The following is an 18,713-nucleotide window of genomic DNA, read 5'->3' on the forward strand; positions in this document are numbered from 1 at the left end:
GCTGCTGCACAGTTTGCATTTACACCTGCCTGAATTCTTGGTCGTTGGTCTCACTGTTCTGATCATGCTTGCAGGCATTTACAACTGTAGTAATAATAATAATGCGAAAATCAACCATGCTCTCTGTTTACCGTGTCTTACCGGTGATAAGACGGTGCTGTTGACAGGGTCGGTGTCGAAGCTGGTGCTGGAGAGGAGCTGCTGCTGGTGGTGGAGAGGAGACAGGGCAGCCGGGGGGCTCCGCGACGGAGGTGGAGTAGGCTTCGCATGTGGAAAGGGATTCTTGAACAGAAATAAACACTCACTCTAAGTACAAGAAAAACACGGCATGCTGACTGAAGTATTAGCTTCTGAGAGCTAAACGTTAGAAACAGCAGCACGAAATACAAGCAGAGCACGGAGTTAGCGCCGATGGCTAACTAGCTATCTTATTGTCTGCTCCAGGAGACAACGACGTTACTTTCTAAAAATACTTGTTTGCTTAAAAGAAGCTTGCCACCAATGGAATAAATGATGTATAAGTTTCTTGAAGTCACAAAACACTCACCGTTCTCGAACGTCTCCAACAATGCAGCGGCTGAGTCTCCCTCCTGTTGCTCGCCGGTGCGGTGCCAGTAAATAGCTTCCATTAAACCTCTTCCAACACCTCCTGGTTGACCCACGCCGGCCGTTGTGGTCCTGGGTGGACCGATAGTCACTTTTGAGCTTTTTCAGCTTCTCCCTACACTGCTTCTGTCCTCTTTATATACAGTCTACTGTATATGTGAGCGGCCATCCGCTCAGAGACCTCCTGATAAACTTTCTCCGTCCAGCTCTCTCTGTATTCTTTGGTCCACCACCAAAGACAAAGTCTCGACCTCTTCATTCACCCACGGTACAGGTCTGGCTGTCACATTAAAATTATGAAGAACAGAGAGTTTCGTGAAGAGCAATGCACACCGTCGCTGTTTACAGTCATTTTTTAATGCAGGATTTTGTTTTCGTGCTGAAGTTGCTCTGTGTCGTCACTCCCTGTCCAATCAGTGGCCTGCACTATGTAAACGCCACATTATCGGCTCATCTCAGCTCGCTGGGAACCTCAGCCGAGAAGGTGCTGAAAATTAGTCCGTATGGAAACGCTCGCTAACAAAGATGAGACGAGCCGTACCGTGCCGAGTAGATGCTTGTGGAATCGCGGCTAAACAAAGACGAGCGGAGCCGTGCCGCGCCGAGTAGGTCCTAAAGGAAAAGCGCTCGACACTCCGAGCATCGCTGCAATTTGACAGGCTGGTAATCCACAAAGAACGTGATGTTCCAGAACTTCCCTCGGTATGCCAAACGCCCTGGTCCCTGTGTGTGCTCCTGTTGCACCCTGGTACCAGAAAACCGGCGGAGTACTTCCTCTAAATTTGCAGTCACTCTACGGTCAACATCTTGGTCGGAAAGTGCGGAAATAACTTCAACAACTTCAATAAATTCCTCTGCTTTACACGCTACATGCTCGCGGTCAGCAGGTCCTGCTTCCACATACTCTGCAAGGTCTAAAAGATCTCTCACCAACTCTCTAGAAAGTTCACAGCGACTCTCCCTCTACACAGCCACCATGTTTAGAAAGACTTCTACTTCCGGTTTCAAGGCAGACAAAAGCAGTGGATTAGACTAGATTCACGTTAGTCCCGCCCACGGACTTTGACGGGCGAGGTTGACAGATAAAATTAATTCATGATCCACTGCAACACAAGGACCATGAAATAATTAATTAAATCGTGAAATAATGAAATATGTTTTTTACTTAAAATAATTGTTATTTTAATAAATTAATGACATATTTAATAACACATTTATGTATTTAATTCCAATTTTAATTAATTAATGACATATTTAATTCCAATTTTAACTAATTAATGACATATTTAATTATTTAATGATATATTTATTTAATAACACATTTAAGTATTTAATTCCAATTTTAATTAATTAATGACATATTTAATTCCAATTTTAATTAATTAATGAAATATTTAATTCCAATTTTAATTAATTAATGACATATTTAATTAATTATTTAATGATGTATTTATTTATTTAATTTTGGCACTTTTAGTCCTCCATACCCGAAGAGCTCCTGGAAATAGAAAGAAATAATATCTGAGAAACTTATTCATCTACAGAAACAGATAACAAATATTCACTGGCTAAAAAGTTAACTTGGTGGAGTTCCATGAAAACACCCTCAGAGCTGTCAGTTCTCCAAGTGTGAACACAGACAGGTTGACCTTTAATTTCACACTCAGACTACACCTCTCACCATAATAATGAGTAAAGTTAACAGAAAGTAGAGCTATGAGCCAATTAATGTTGGACTATATGTAAAGATAAAAGTTTCTTTTGGGCACAGATTTGTTGCGAGTTATAAAAACCCAATTTTACAGGTAATGGTTCAGTGAAATTTGCTTTTACGGCACAAATACAGCCATTTTCTCTGGGAAATTTGCCACTTAAAAGAAAAACTACACTAAAAAAAAGAAAAAAATTGCACTGAAATGGTTCATATTTTTTATTCTGTCTTGCCAATTAGATTTCAGTTTAAACCCTGTAAAATCCACTGTTGCAGAAATACAACATACCATGTATATATATATATATATATATATATATATATATATATATATATATATATATATATATATATATATATATATATATATATATATATATATATATATATTTTTTTTTTTCTATATTTGGGTCTTACAGGGTTAACTGTACCTGATCAGATGGGGGCAGCAGAAACAAGCTTCAAAAACCAAACTCATTGTTTTAAAGTTGCAGTATTCTTGATAATGTTATAACTGTGTGACAATCTGAACTATTACTGAGAGAACTATTACCTGAATTGGCAGTTCTTCAGCTTTTTTGAGCTTTATTGTGCTTAAAGTCCCTCTCTGGTCATTGAATCAACCCCTAAAAACAAATCTCTGTGTATTAAAGTTACAATTTTGGATTTTTTCCCTTGAAAATATTCTCTTCCTGATGTAAAGCGGTTTAAATATAACTGCACTAGTACTTGCTCGAGCACACCAGCTCACCTCCAACTCTGCTCAAACACTGTAAAACTACACTACACAATGGAAAGTTGTTAAATAAATTCAGCCAAACATGTTTGAACCCAAAACCAACTTTAAAAAATAAGAATAATGCAGAATGCCCCACTCTGCAAATTGACAGGTTTAGTTCTTCAGGTTTGTTCTGCATGAAACCCCAAATCTGAATCCGTGTTTCTCATCCTGACATCAGTACACTGACGTTTCAAGCAGCAAAAGCCATGATGACTGCTTATTTCAATTGTGATGCTTTTTTTTATATATGGAAGACACCAAATGGACATGTTATCAAGGTAAACACTTATGGTTAAATAGCTAAAAAGCTGAATATGTCTGTCAGGAAGTTGGTAGCGACCAAAAAGTGAACATTAGATACAGCAGTTGTTGTTTAGTTTATTTAGGTTTTCCCCAAAAGCACCTATGTCTTGCTGGAAGAAACAAGGTTAATGAGAGAGGACCATAACAGTGAAATTGTGGACCAAGAAACCAAAAACAATGAGCTGAAAGACACTAAAATCCTGCATAAAACCGGTGATAATTGTCTGTGGGTTCATCACTTAGAACTGCATCTTTCACACACCCATAGTCTTTTGATGCAGTGTTCATAAAATGTTAGCAAATATAATAGCAGCTTTAAGCTAAATAGAGTCTTGTCCACAGACTATAGAAAATAAACTCTGTTTTTCCCCATATCTAAAGTGAACTCTTTGCTTTTCCCGGCCTGCCGGTATAATAATAGCACATTTGTTCTGCTTCTGATCTGACTTCACTCGTGTCGTGTCTCCAGCAGGTGGCAACAGAGCTCTTCACACAGCGCAGGATGTAAAACCTCTAACAGCTAAAGCCCAACATGTGGAGCCAAAGAGAGGCGTTGACTTTATACATAAAGCAGTCACCGTTTTACTCTCCATGTCCTTCTTTATCTTTTTGTCAGCTTGTCTCCCATTGATCCGTGTCAGAAGCCACTCAGTGTGATTACTGTACTCTCCGTCTCAGTGTGAGGCACAAAGAGACTCCACTGAGGTCCAAATGAACACAATGCTCTCTCACTTTATCAAATCTCCCCTCTACACACACACACAGACACACACTTTGTATTTTTTTTTGAGATACAAGCGTCTAGCCTCTGTTTTCTGGGTACAATGTGTGCCAAGAACAGACTTAAGGAGAACAGAAATACTTCAAGAGGTGCTTGAGGACACTTTCTTCTGCGAACCTCCTCGTTTTCAACATCGAGGTCTTGCTCTGTGCATCCAGTTCCTGCAGCCAGAATGTTTTTTCTGCACGTGATGTCTTTTTTGAGCCCTCACAGAGGCTGGTGACTCGGCCGTCACGTGCTTCACGAGTTCATTTTTAATGCTGCAAAACTACAGACAGCAACCGAAGCTTCTTGTGTTCCAGTGAGTTTTGTAGCAGCACAAGTACGAACAGATGTTTGTGCGTCAGATGTGTTGTATCTTCTACTGTTCCTGTCACCTTGCCTCCATTCACGTGAGGGGAGAGCAGACGAAATGCTCCCACTCATGCTAGAACCAGCTTCCATCCTTCACTTCATCTTTAATTAGCCTTTGAACTGAACACGTCACAGTTTTTTTTAACACAATTTCAGTTTCTTTCGTTATTTTTTTCCAGCCACATTAGCATCTGCTTGCTGACTACATGTTATTGTGAAAATACTAAAGGTGAAGAACCACAGTAGTGTCTTTGTGAGGCTGAAAACATGGGTATTATTAATTGTCAACTCATTGTTAGCTTAATGATGAAGTAATCATTTGGGGATATTCGAAGTAAAAATGCTCAAAAGTTTCTCAAACATGAATATTTGCTAAATTTGTCCAGTTTTCATCGTGGGACTGTTATTCATACATACACTACCAGTCAAACGTTTGAACACAGCTTCTCATTCAATACTTTTTATTTAGTTTGTATTATTTTCAATATTGTAGAATAATACTGAAGATTAACACTTCTTTGTTTACAACATAATTCCATCTGTATTCTTTCATAGTTTTGATGTCTTCAGAATTAATCTACAATGTATAAAATAATTAAATAAAAACCACTGAATGAAAAGGTATGTGCAAATTTTTGACTGCTAGTGTATAAATCCATTCATCTGGATATTTTCCACTGTTTTCTAATGCTTAAAAATCAGTTCACTATTAATTAACACAAATATTTGCTGGTAGTACACAACTCATTAGGATTAATTCCACCCACGATGCATTTCTTAGCTGTTAGATATTTAATTCTGGCCCATAGTAGTGGACTGACATTACTATAAGTGGAGCCAAAGCTGGAAAAACAGAAGAATAAAAAAACACGTTCTTTAAACAGACTCCTGAACCAGCGCCACTGTGCTCATTGCTATATTGTTACCCGGTGCACAGAGCAGTTCTGTTGATATACTCCATCACATGGGCAAATAGAACGCAGGTGTTGTGTTGATTTGTACAAACTGGCACGTGAGCGAGCACGGACTGATACGACATCAGCTGCTACGAGACATTCACTGCTCTTCATAGGTCAATAAACACACAGCCTGCTGTGTTTGTCAGAGCGGCCGAGTAGAAAGCTGACCTTCCCACAAACCCAATTACTGTATCACCGTGGAAGCCACTTATTGCCGCACACATTTCCCATTATTCCCGTGGATGCGGTCACCGGCAGTGTGACGGTAAACGTCACGCTACTTCCTCTGTCTGCTTCACAAGGAAACAGCCTTGAAGGACGGTTATGTGCAGCACTGAACCTCGTAACTTTCAGCGGAGTTTATTAAAAGCTACAAAAATATGTGAGCTAGTGCAGTGAGGGTTCATACAAAGTGCTTATTCATCATTACAGCCATCTGTTTTTGGCTTGTTTCTTTCTCTAAATACTTCACTGTAAACTTTGACCTCGATAATAGTGAGATGCTACTTGTCTCTGTGGGGAATATTTCTAAAGCTTCCCTGCATTTGCTGAATAGAGGATAACATAAGTAAGTACCAACCGTGACACATAATGACACTTTACATTCACCTGGATGCTGTTATAGTGCAAAAGCAGTGATTTAGAGCCAGAAAACGAATAGACGACTCTCTGGAAAATATTCTCATTTGCTTGCTTGCTCAGAGTTAAATAAGATGATGATGCCACTCTCATGCTCTGTACAATAAATACGAACCTTCATCTACATCTTTTACAGATTAAACAAATGAGACACATAACATGGTAACTATAGTAGGGACCTTTGGACGGAGTCAGGTTGGCAGTTTATCTCTGTTTCCAGTCTTAATTCTGAGCTAAAAGGCTGCTGGCTGTAACTTCATATTTAATGGACACGGCGGTATCAATCTTCTCATGTAACTCTAGGCAAGAAAGTGTATTAAAAAAAAGAAACTATTCCTGTAATGGGTATGCTGGCCTCAGCTTTTGCACATATTTACTTTGTGGCTCGCTCTCACTTAAATAATCTGCTTAAAAGGGGCACTTTGATCCCAGCAGTATTAGTTATTGTTCCGTCAGGATTGGCTCAACATGATAATATACTGACTGCAGAGATTTTTATGATTTCCTCATTGTTGTCTGAAGTGTCATCTCATCAGGGGATTACATCCAACATATGAACAGTAAATAACCAAATAATAAACACAACAGACAAACAAGTGGTGGGAAATGCTGCTGCAGAGCTAAACAGATGACTTAGCGTAATATTTATTGACCACGTAATTTGCAGCTGATCTGAATTAAAGTGTTTCTTGTCAGTGTGATTGTGAGAAAGAAAGAGGGTCAGACTTTTAAGTTTTGCGACTTACAGTGGAGAGACAGATAATTGACTCATTTCCTTGAAAAGGCGGAGTTTTAATGCACCATGAGGATGTTTCCTGAAAGCTACATATTCAGAACATCGGTCGAGGCCACAGTAAGCACCACAGAGGGGGTCTCTTATGGGCCAGGCTCTCAGAAACAGATAGTGCAACTCAAATAGATCATGTTTTGCTTCAGTCAGTCTTTGTTGTTGTCTTAAACTGCTTCTGTTTTGCTTATATTCGCATTTTATTATCCTTTGGAACCTTAAAACAGGTTTGAAAAGAAGAAAATACACCATTTATCTGAACCAGAATCTGTCAAAACAGAGAGAAGGAACAGCTTTTCAATTTTCTGACCATCCTTGCAATTGTCATGTAATTTGTGACATGCAGTTCTGTCTGCAAAATTAAGTACATCTAAGCTTGAAACTGCAATGCTTCATCAAAATACCATTTCTCTGCATGTGTTAAAGCATTCACCGAAAATAAACAGTTTGCAGTCAATCCTGTACAAACAAAAGCATGTACACACAAACGTTGAGAGCAAAATCAAACATATTTGATCAATGAAAATAAGTGCAGCATGGCTCAAAAAGCAATATACGGAGGATCAAGGTGCTGGCAAGCTGTTGGAAGATGCTTTATCCATGGTTAAATGTCTTTCTGGAGTTGATGTGCAGAGTAAAAGAATAAAAAAACAGAGAGATTGCAACGATATAAATGGTTAAAAGGGTCAGTATATAATTGCAGGACTTTTTGTAACGTAGTTGACATTTTTGCTGTTTTCAGGTCTAAAATCAACATGACCGCCTGTAACCAAACACCACATGACATTTTTAGAAAAAGATTGTACGAAATATTATAGAGGCAATTGAGTAAAACTGAAATTGAAAGTTATATCTAAACATATTCTAGTAAACCTGTTGACATGCCATAAATCCACACTTGACTCACACACTACTTTATATTAAATAACTCAGAAAGCCTTGGAGTCTTGCCAGTCTTTTCTTCAGGAGGAAATGACATCATGTGGAGCAGGTCATGTGATCTGGAATTAACACACTTCCTTGAGAGGTGTTTTTGTAACGGGTAACTTAGTTAAAAGTGATTTCTTGGACACAGATACAATTTGTTATTTTCCATATAAGATTTGATATATTGCCAAAAAAGAAATATCTGTCATGATTATCTCAACTTAATAAAAAGAACACAATCAAAACAATTTTTGAATAAGTTCATTTTATTATTGTTTAGCTAATTAGGAGGTGGTTATTATTATATTCGGACGGTTATTTAGTTGACATTTTGTGATGTCCAGTCATTTTTTATTAATAAGTGATTGTTTCCATAATAACTAATTATGGAATTTGTAAAGACATGATCATAATGAACATAATTTTTTTTTTTTTTTTTTTTTTACTTTTAATAAAAATATATGCAAGATATATCCCATAGACTTCAAAAGTCCCTCAATTATGTAATGACTCAAGTGGAGTCTCCACTTTTTTCTAGCGCCTGTGGGCACATTTTTCTCCCCACAAGTTTTATCAACTTTAAAAAAAAAAAACAAAAAAAATTTTTTTTCATGGTTTATTGCACCATAGCTGTCATTCAGTTGCGATAGTATTTCTGAGCTCTCTCTACTTCTATCCGTTTGTGAGCGGCTGATTAGCCATCATGCCATACAGCTGTGGGGGAACTAATGATTGGTTTGGCAGTTGCAGCAGGGGGTTCAAATTGATTGACGGACATAACTCCAGTATACTCCTGAACACTCCTGGACAGGTACGCGCTGTGCAGCACGCGAAACACTGCTAAGCTTTAGATTTTGTATTAATATTGTTTCTTGTTTTAAGGCCAGTCTTCTGTGGCTGCAGTGCAGAGTCTGCTGACGGTGTCCCGGCTTGTAGGGTCGGACAGCCGAGGTAACCAAAATGTTTATGTTTATTGTTATCGTTCTGTTGCTTGATTGTGGTTAAACATTTCTTTGTTTTATTATAGTTTTGCCTCTGTTGCCTTGTCTTTTTGCTTGTTTATTTTTGCTGTGTTTCTTTCTTTTAGTTTGTAGTCGTTTTGCCTAGTTTTGTATCAGTTTGCTTGGTTCGAGTTTAGTTTCGTTTCTCCCCATGTGTGTGTTTATCTTTAGGTTGTTGTGGCTGGTTCTCTGGCTCAGTAATCAAGTTTCTCCCTTCCATAGCTGCGTAGGGCCTGTGTGACTTCCGGTTTTAATAACTTTATTTATATTAACATTAGTGTGTGTTGTGTGCTGAACATATTTTTGTACCAGAATAAAAATTGTATTTATATTTTTCTATACACACCTCTGTATTCATTTGTGCACGTACCTGTGTTTAGTAGGGGAAGCCCTCTGTTGAGAGGCAGGATTGTTAACATTCTCAGGGTGAAAGTCCCTCGGTGGTGTTGTCGGTTCTGTGTTAAAAGAAACCAGAAGACCCTCACCAGTCCTAACTTGTTTACACATTGTTGAGCCGTTCCCTCAGAATTGAAGGAGTTTATATTGCGGTGAAAAATGAGGCCACAGTGATTAAAAATGCGACAAAAGCAAAAAATGCTCAGGGTTTACAGGGTTGAACAGGGAAACCCCTTCAACAGGCCTAATCACACTAACAAACACACTAAATACTCTTCCATTTGTTAAACGTTCACAAAATTTAAATAAACAGTATGTAATTTCTGCTTCCTGTGAAGAAGTGTGGAATTATAGGAGTTGCTGTCTTCTCCAACCTTGCAGATAGTGACGTGACACAGATATTTTGCTCACGAACAAGGTGACTTTGCACTTAGTCACGTATATTCACATTCATTGTGATTTCATTCTAATTATACAGCCTCAAACTAATGTTAATTGCTAACTTACCATTAGATGAGTCTACTACCTGTACAGCTGCTGTAGCTAATGTTACGGTGAATTGAATCTTGGGAGCATTCTAAAAGCTGGTATATATGGTCAAAACATACAAAATTAATATTGAGCCATGACAAATAAGCAATAGAAACAACAGAATAACCAACAGACCAGCTAGATAACTAAATATTTTTATCTTTTTCTTCTCCCTTCTCTCTGCTGAGTGATCCGAAGTTCAAAATCCCTCTACAGTCATTGATTAAACCGCCTAAAAACTGATCTCTGTGTCTCAAAGTCACCTATTGAGAAGTTTTATTTCCACAAAAATAGTAACTCTGCTGCTGTTCTCTCTAGATTGCACAAATCTAAAGCCTCTCTGACCACCACTTCAACTCTGTTCAAACACTTTAAAACTACTATATGTTGCATCATTTCAAGTTGTAACACTGGAGTAATTCAGTCAAACATGTTCAAACCAGTAATCGATTCTGAAGAAGAGGAATGATACAGAAAGTCCAACTCTCTGAGCTGACAGGACTGGTTTAATAAATGGTTATGAATCAGATCCCAGAAGTCTGAATCTGTGTTTTTGAGACTCTCATGGTAAACTGCAGTTTGAGGGTGGGGAACGCTCAGTAGCAGTGTTGATTGCTGATATAACTCATACGCCTTTCAGCATATATATATTTAAAAAACGAACAAAAACACATGGACATGTTAACAAGATTTTGACCCGAGGGCGGTTCTTTAATGTTCCCCTAGAACAGCTACAGAAAAAAATACATCACTGACAGTCAAATATAAAATAACACATCATGTATGATAATGTAAGGACTCAGGTCAACAAAATTTATGGCATTTCTGTAGCTGCTTTTAGGCATTTTAATGAGAAAATGTTCCATATTAAACGTTTAAAGTCTGATGTACACGTCATGGACTGTCAGAACTCCTTGGAGAACATACAACAATGCAAAAACATCATACAAACTCCACAAGACATGCTAATCAACATCTGCATCATCATCCCTGGATATTTAGACTAACAGCAAACACATGTGCTTTACACCACTGAGGTGAGTCATCATTATTTGCTGTATGTGCCTCGACTCCCCGCTGGCTTTTATATACATCATGTGGAGAAGTAATGAAGGGCACATGTTGAAATAAGAGTAATAGTCTCATATCTCTCACTGGTTTAATACCACCTATTATAAGGTTTTTAAGTGTTTACGATTTGAACAAGTGGACACAAAGGAGTTTATTTGTAGCTGCCTATTATTGCCTACTTTTGCTCCTGTAATATAATTATTTCAGACTGAACACTTGAACAGGACCGCTTGGCTGTGCCGTGGCTTGTTGCCTTGGTAACTTGGTAACCATGACTGCGCCTCTTTGTTTTTACGCCACTCCACCAAGTTCAAGCTCTGCTGGCGACGCTATTAATCACCACTCACACAGCAAATATGTTTTAAAATGAGCCGGCTGACTCATTTCTACCAGTGAAGTAGGTACCCCGATGAGCCAGATCCTCCGTTCAACTGAGCCCCATCTCTTTTCCTCTCAAGTATGTTTCCACCTTCCTGACATTTAAAGCTGTCCACTTAAACTGATCCATGTTTGGGAAAAGGGCTTTAGCCTCTCCCATGCCAGCTCATCCAGGTGTGGGACCTGTCTGTGTTTACAGTTTGCACAGTAACAGAGCAGTGTCCTGGAATATAATTAGAGCTGCTTGTTTTTTTCTCTTCTCCAAACAATTACGGTTGTTTCTGGCTAGCCAACACAGAACAATGATTTAAACCTGAAATGGACAAACTCGAGGTTATATAAAAAGACGTTACAGCAATAAGAACACCCAGTCTTACACATAAACGGGCTGGGTAATTAGTCAGTAATTATGCAATGGCAGTTAATTGCATCCCATTTTCGAGTAAAGCTTGTTTTGCTTTCTGGGTTAGTGTTTTATTCAGGTGTTTTGTTGTATAATGAGTTTGATGGAGATTTTATGTAAAGGGTATTTTTCTTCTTCCTTAAGTAAGGAAAGAAGAGAGAAAAAAGAAGGATGATATGCAACAGTGTTTTCTTCCTGGACTGAAGTCAGGGATGTTGTGTTCAGCAACTGTAGCTTTGTGGAAAAGGAAGAGAAAGATTTATATTTCCAATTTTGGATTTTAAAGATTAAAGTCCCTCTCCACTCAAAAATGCGTTTTGGTCCGAGCTGCTTCTTTCTCTGCTGTTTGACCTTCACTGTGCAGAATGATGAATGTTCCCACTGACGCTAGTCTGACACACCGTTCAAATGAATCTGCCGAAAAAGGGAAGTTTCTCTGAGCTCACCTCAAATCTAAAGTTCAAGGTGTGTACCTGCGAGGATTTATGAAATCAAAACTACTCCAAGAGCCAGTCTTCGTTCAACAAGAAACTTACACCCACGTGATGTGGAAACTTGAAACCTGAGTTGCACATATGTTGGATAGTCATTTCAAAATGAAAAACATTTTCATATTCTTGCATGAGGGAGGAGGGTCTTCTAAACGGTTGGTTGGTAGAAGGAAAAAAAACACACCAATCACAAATTATTATTCAAAGCAGTGTATTTCTTATTGATCTTCAAACAGATCTGCAGAGGTTCCCTAAAGACAACTAGAGCTTTACTCATCATGACACAACAAAAAGACCAAATCTCCTTCCTTAAGATCTTGTCAGCTGTGTCCCACATTATTTTTTCTGAGTTGCTTTAAGTGGTTGTGAAAATCCTCCGGTGGTTTTTCAGCTTTATAGTTTTTATAGTTGGGCTTGGCTGGACTTTTCTTGTTTCTCTGCTAGAAGAAACTTCAGCAGTTAAAATTAGACTGGTAAATTTGTAATCCCTGCTAGGAGATTTCCATGATGTTGATTCACTTTTTTTGCCTTTGGGTAAGTTTGTGTTAAAATAACTTGAAATATTTGATAACACTGAGGATAGTTTATGTTGTCAGTGTTTTGATTGATTGATCACTAAAGTGGATCCATTTAGTTAAAACGGACTAAAAGTCAGTTTTGCACTCATTTAATTGAACACTCCAGTGTGCTACATTTAAATTCCCTTAATGAGCCTTTTTTCACAAATGAAGTTACTGTTCTTTCCTTCTTTGGGTGGTTTGTTTGTTTCTCTTGCAGCAGTTTAGATTCTACTCCTTATATTTGCCTCATATGGGGTGCTCCATGTCTTAGTATTTCTAACCCGGTTATTCACTCCAATCTCCAATAAATCGTACAGTTTGTCATCGCGGTACAAACATGATAGCTAATATTATCAAGACTATTTTGTTCTCTGTCTATTCCTCACCTCTCCAGTAACATTGTTGTCTTTGCTCTAGGCTTACTTCCAGACATCTGCCAACACTGTCAAGGTTTCGCCCACTAGTTGCCCAGCTCACGAGGCTCCAACCCCCACACCAAGACAAACCAAACTGCTCTTCGATTACCAAACCCTGGACTCTTCGCCAAATCAACCAGCCCATTAGCCTCCAGGTGTTAGCTTGTCTTCACGCCAAGTCCGCCCACCTTCGTTCCTCTATGATCAGGAGTCTGCAAAAGAAGACTCAACTGTCTAGTCTGGGTCAATTAAACTGTTTAACCTTTCATCTTTGTCTGGTTTCTAAATCCCCCTCCTGAGCCTAATTCTACTTAACCTTAACAATTACAAAACCATCAAATTCGAACTGCATGATAATTATCATTTCTGTCTATTGATTTCACAAAACCGCTAAATGCCAGTTCACTCCCTTGATGCCCTAAATACAGTAATAACGACTTTATTTTTCATTCTTGTGTAATGGGGGCAAGAACATCAAGCAGATGAAGAGGAGTTCAATCCTGCTGGCACATTTATTGAACTGTGTAACTAAGTACATTTACTCAAGGGCTGTACTCAAGTACAGTTTTGAGGCATGCCAACTGTACTTTTTACTTCTATATAACTGCATTTTATAGACAAATGTTGCACTTTTTAAAAAAATACATATTCAACAGCTTTCTGATTATTATCCAAAATTTAAATCAACTAATGAATTATTATATTTTATTATAAATTCAGGCACCTAACAGAATATAAAGTGGCTGAACCGAGCCCCAGCATTTCCAAGGTCACTGGAAAAAAAGAAAAATTCTTGGCGGAATGAGACACTCTGCCATTATATTCACCATGATTCACTTGTCACCTTATTTGTCTTCCCATCTGCAAGCAGTTAAACACGTCACACAAAAATGCACTGTCTGGCACCACAAAATTCCACTCTGGATTCAAAGTAGAGCTGAAACACACATTTATTATTTCATTCTCAGGCTTTAGGTTTTTCATTTTCTTAATGTTAATCCAAGTTGTTGCTTTGTTGAACCAGATATAAACCAAATACTAATCTTAATTTTGACAGCTTCCCTCTATTTGTGTTGAACGACTGTTTATTGTGTTGTTTTCATTCCTTTCAAATGCTCCAGACTTTCCACACTACAACTCTTGTGGTCATATAATATCTAAAAAGGCTGTCCTCCCACATGCTGCCACGCCTGATCAGGTCTCCACATGCTTCTCTGTATAATCTGGGATTTGGTTGCTGAAATTAGATATGAATCATGGACATCTGCTCAAACAGGCCACTGTACGCAAATACTTAGAGCTCTCAGCGCTGTAGCATAGCAGGCAGCTTGTACAGTGAAGGGTAAGCAGAAAGTCACACTGAGGTAAAAGATGGTACAGATTCAGTTTGCTGAGCCAAAAAACAAATCAGTGTTTTTTCACTTAATCTCAATTACAGGCTCAGAAGAGGCCTCTTAACTCATCACTTCTGGGTGAAAATGACACCGAGAAAGATAGATGGAGTGGAGAGATAGCCTCTGTCATTTTCCACGAGTGTCAGAGTGCCGTGAATGACTTTGCCCTCGTCTCTTTAATGGCTGAGTGTTTGAACAGGAGTTGCGGCGGTTGAGCGTGGGATGGCGAGGAGGCGGCGATGATGGAGGGTGGAGAGACAAGGCTGATTTACAAAAGGATGGGAGGCTTCTGTGACTCAAAGACTGAGTGGCTGCCGAGGTAGTAAACAAACCTGAGCGTGGTGGTGCACAGTAGGCGGCTGCTGTCTCCATGGTGACAGGCGTTCACACTCAGATGCTTCCTCGCACAAAGAACACGTGTTCACAGAAACAATATTTTGCAACCTTTCACTTCTGTCCTTTGAGCTTCTCATAACATTCAGAAATCCAGCCTCACATTAAATCCTAAATCTGTGTGTTGAACTAAATCTGCTAACCTTAAAGAAATGGTTCAGATGAGAAGGTAGCGCTCTCTTGTTTAGATGCTAAACATGAAGCTAAAGATGGTCAGTTGCACCTCTAAAGTTCACAAATGAGCCCGCCATAACAGTATTATTTAGTATCTACAACAAGTGAAGGCAACAACAAACTAGATTAATAATATGTATTAATTTGGCATTTTTTAAAGAGCCTGGCTGGCAGTTTCTCTCAACTTCCTGTGTTTGTTTGTTAAGCTAACTGGTTGCTGGTTGTAACTGCAAAACTTGTATGTGAGTGATATTGGTCTTCTCATCTAACCCTGGAGTGTACATCCCAAAACTTAGACATGTTCCTGTCATCTTTACCTAGACAACAAGTTTGATGTCACGCTCATGTGTGTCTTCTGAATATGAGCTAGCTTAGCAGCCAATTAGCTTAGCTTAGGCTAAGAAACATGAGTAAGCCGCTAGTCTGGCTCTGAGTTGTACATGTTATAACCCATTTTCAAATGGGATTCAAGGATTCAAAGGCTCTATTGGTTTGGTTTGGGGGTTTGCTGTTTTCATAGTTTTTGTGTTTTCTTTCATTCTGTTAAGCATTTTGTCTTACATTTTATTCGTATGAAATGTGCTTTACAAATAAAGCCTGACTGATTGTTCAGTTAGTATATTTTGATATAGTTGCTAAATGGGTTCCTGTGCACAATAACGTCCTTGTAGAACATGCTCAGGTGATCTGTCTGTTATATATTGTCTGTGACCTTTAATCTGACCTGTATTTGCTGTTTGGTAGTTACCAAATGTTCCCCTTTGGTGATCTTTGCTGATTTTGGTAGAAACTAGCAAAAATTAAGTTGATGTTGAAAACATACTGAGAAAAAAATCCCTTGGTTAAAGTGCAAACAGACGGTGAACACACACATGCATAAGTGTAAACATCTCTTCACCCTAATGAAACTGGAAGAGGATGGAGGCCACAAAAAGTATTGAAAGACACAAAAACACAAATGGATCTGATCATTTGACGTAGGTAGGTTTAGATGGAACTGTGCTATTTGTTCACTATCAAAGACTCCGGTGAAGCAAAATTAATGTAAGGGCAAAATGCAAACAGGCAGACAGGTAGCTAGAAATCATCTCATGTTGACCGAATGCAATGATTGGAGGAGCTTTTTACTGGCTTGTGACTGCCATAGATAACAGATTTCTCCTCTTTATTTTTAGAGCACTTGTTTTATTGGTTACTGTCAGGATATTAAAGAGATGTTCAACAAATCTAAAATATGCCTCTGGATTAATGGGGGCCTCTAACTTGAATAAAGGCATCTATAAACCTTGTTCTTTTAAAATAAAAACCTGCAATCCTCACCTTTGACCTCTCTGTAAGGGTTAAAAATGTAATTGTTGTATTAATAATAGCACCAGAACTGACACACATTCCCACTCTCACGTCTTTCAGTGACTGTAGCCTCAGAGAAAAAGGAGTCATCTGGTCACCCACTTGTGAAGTGAAACTAGTGAGGCCACAGATTAGTTGGCAACTAAAACGGAGCGCATGAGCAAGTCTTTTCTTCCTACCTTCTTTTTCCAGTCCAGTACCAACAGCCAGTGTCTCTACAAGCACATTTTCCATGGAGCAAAACAGTAAGCTTCTGTCTCAGGAAAGTTTTTATTCTTTACTTTTACATACAGTACTTTGGATTAAAAGAAAAAAAAAAACAGCATAAATACAAATAGACATTCAACAACCAGTTTTACAGCAGAAATTCAATTAATGAACATATATATTTAAAATAAATAAATAAATAATCAATAATGCTATGGAGAGGCGTCTGTCTCTCAGTGGTAGTTTTGTTGTGTGATAGCAACTCAGTCATGTATGTTTGCATTTTTTAAATTCATGCCGCTGTCTTGTGAACAGTACACGTGTCTCTTTCAGGAGCAGACGTCGCCTGCAGCTCTGTCAGTTTCTTCTTACAGCCTCATGTGTCCTTTAGCTTCCACCTCGGACTTCGTAGATCTGTGTGGAGCCTCTGGAGATCTCTTGTCTCTGAAATAACTCCACAACCCGGCAAGAAACTCCTTGGACTGAGGTATTTCTTCTGTCTGAACCTTTACTGTGCGTTCCTAAGCTTATGTCCCTTTGAGGAGTAATCACATTCTGTCTGCTGCTTGCAGGACAAAGTCTGTTAGCCTCTCTTGGTCTTTCTCGTCAGCTCCAGGTATATGGGGGATTTGAGGAAGCGAGGGTAGCAGTCTTTCTCCATCAGGGTGTAGATTTTGGCTTGGGCCAGATCGAAACAGGACTGGGTGGGCTGCTCCACGTTCTCCTTGGTGATCGCTTTGGTCACATGGTCGAGGTTTACCTGGAGGGTAACAGAGGAAAAAGACCATTTAATCACCATCTAATCACCATCATTCAACAGCAAGATGAGAGAAATTAGGAGAACATCTAGTTGTTTGATATTTACCTCTCGTGGTGCATCAGAGCCGATGAACTCGTCGTAGATTTTCTTTGCTTTGGCTGCAAGTTTTGAAGGTTTCGTCGTCCTGTAGTCCTCACATGCCAAGTAGAAGGCGATGTTTTCCTCACTGAACTCTGACACCAGAAACGCTCTGAACAGACACAGTCCATCTGAAGACAGCAAAGAGATAAGACAGCAGCAGTTAACATCTTTAAACTTTTGGAATAGCTGAAGCAGTTGCATTCAGGTTTAGTCTGGAGGATGACACTTACTTTGGCTGGACAACAGTTTCTCAAATGACTCCTTCCATTTCAGGGGCTCATTGACGCTAAACCTGCAGAAACAGAGCAAAAATCATTAGGGGAAGTCCTAAAAATCCACTGCAATTTCACAGAAATGCTTAAAAAGAGAAGTTGACTGAATGTCTTACTTGAGTTTGTCATTTTTCTTTGCGATGCTGTGATCTGACTTCTGCAGCAAACTTCCAAACAAAGCTTTCAGCTCCTTTGCCCTGTAAAAATAACAAAAGGAAACGTTACAAACAGACTGTTTGAGGGTAATAAACTCTACCTGATTATTCTAGAAAGTATAATAATCTCTTGTTCAAAAAGAGAAAAGCAACCTCACCTCTCCAGGCAGGTGATGGGCAGCGAGTCGAGTCCTCTGCACATGATGAGATGTTTCCCGGCTGTCTGGTGGATTAGTTCCAAAGGTTTTCACAAGAGGTTGTAAAGTGTGTTGTCTTCTTGTCCTCCCTGTTGTGAGTGACTGAGCTCTCAGCTGGTCTGCTGTCTGTGTGCGGGAGCAGCTGTTTTATAGGGTTTTCCACTCTGTGACATCACGCTTCTCAGCCAATGAGGTGCGACGTGTGGGAGGATGAGGAGACTCCTCTACGCTCATTTTCCTCCAGACGACTTCCTGACCAGCGAGCAACATGTGTGATAGATACTGATTGAATTGCTTCACAGCTCTTACATGTCTTTGCAGTTAATCAGGGTGTGTGTGAGTGTGTGTGTGAGTGTGTGTGGTGGGAAGTGTTCATGTATTTCAGCAGTTCTAAGAAGACCCAGACGTTGCCATGAAGACAGAAAATCCCCAAAAGTAGGAACATTTTGACACACTTTCTCTAATAAAAGCTGAGTTTGGGTCAACAAGCCATCGTGAGTGTTTTTGAAGTAGAAGCTGTCATAGAACAATGTAACATATGTTGTTACTGTTAAATATTACTGTTGTATTTGCAT

The 18,713-nt window shown here is 39.1% G+C and overlaps 1 protein-coding gene and 1 long non-coding RNA gene across 3 annotated transcripts; one reads left to right on the top strand and one right to left on the bottom strand.

Moving 5' to 3' along the window:
• The first annotated feature begins 8,581 nt into the window (after positions 1–8,581).
• On the top strand, positions 8,582–13,361 carry LOC118469486 (uncharacterized). 2 transcript variants are annotated; one of them, XR_004846367.2, is made up of 3 exons: positions 8,582–8,659; positions 8,731–8,799; positions 13,097–13,361. It is a non-coding gene; the product is annotated as an uncharacterized LOC118469486 (long non-coding RNA). The 2 variants fall into 2 exon arrangements; XR_008602922.1 differs by lacking the exon at positions 8,582–8,659 and having other exon boundaries at positions 8,667–8,799.
• Positions 13,362–16,657: 3,296 nt separating this feature from the next.
• Positions 16,658–18,242, bottom strand: rgs5b (regulator of G protein signaling 5b). The gene is made up of 5 exons (XM_055014480.1): positions 18,100–18,242; positions 17,903–17,983; positions 17,745–17,806; positions 17,479–17,642; positions 16,658–17,373 (listed from the first exon to the last, which is right to left on the bottom strand). The coding sequence occupies exons 1-5, from the start codon at positions 18,141–18,143 to the stop codon at positions 17,197–17,199; spliced, it is 528 nt and encodes a 175-aa protein (XP_054870455.1). The 5' UTR covers positions 18,144–18,242; the 3' UTR covers positions 16,658–17,196.
• Positions 18,243–18,713: the final 471 nt, after the last annotated feature.

This window comes from Amphiprion ocellaris, chromosome 10, assembly GCF_022539595.1.
Source record: "Amphiprion ocellaris isolate individual 3 ecotype Okinawa chromosome 10, ASM2253959v1, whole genome shotgun sequence".
In the NCBI taxonomy this organism is placed as follows: domain Eukaryota; kingdom Metazoa; phylum Chordata; class Actinopteri; family Pomacentridae; genus Amphiprion; species Amphiprion ocellaris.

Coding starts and splice junctions, on each gene's coding strand:
- rgs5b (XM_055014480.1), bottom strand. CDS start 18,143: ATGTGCAGAGGACTCGACTCGCTGCCCATCACCTGCCTGGAGAG. Junction 17,807..17,902: donor AAGAAAAATGACAAACTCAA/GTAAGACATTCA, acceptor CTGTTTCTGCAG/GTTTAGCGTCAATGAGCCCC. Junction 17,374..17,478: donor GCTCTGATGCACCACGAGAG/GTAAATATCAAA, acceptor GTTACCCTCCAG/GTAAACCTCGACCATGTGAC.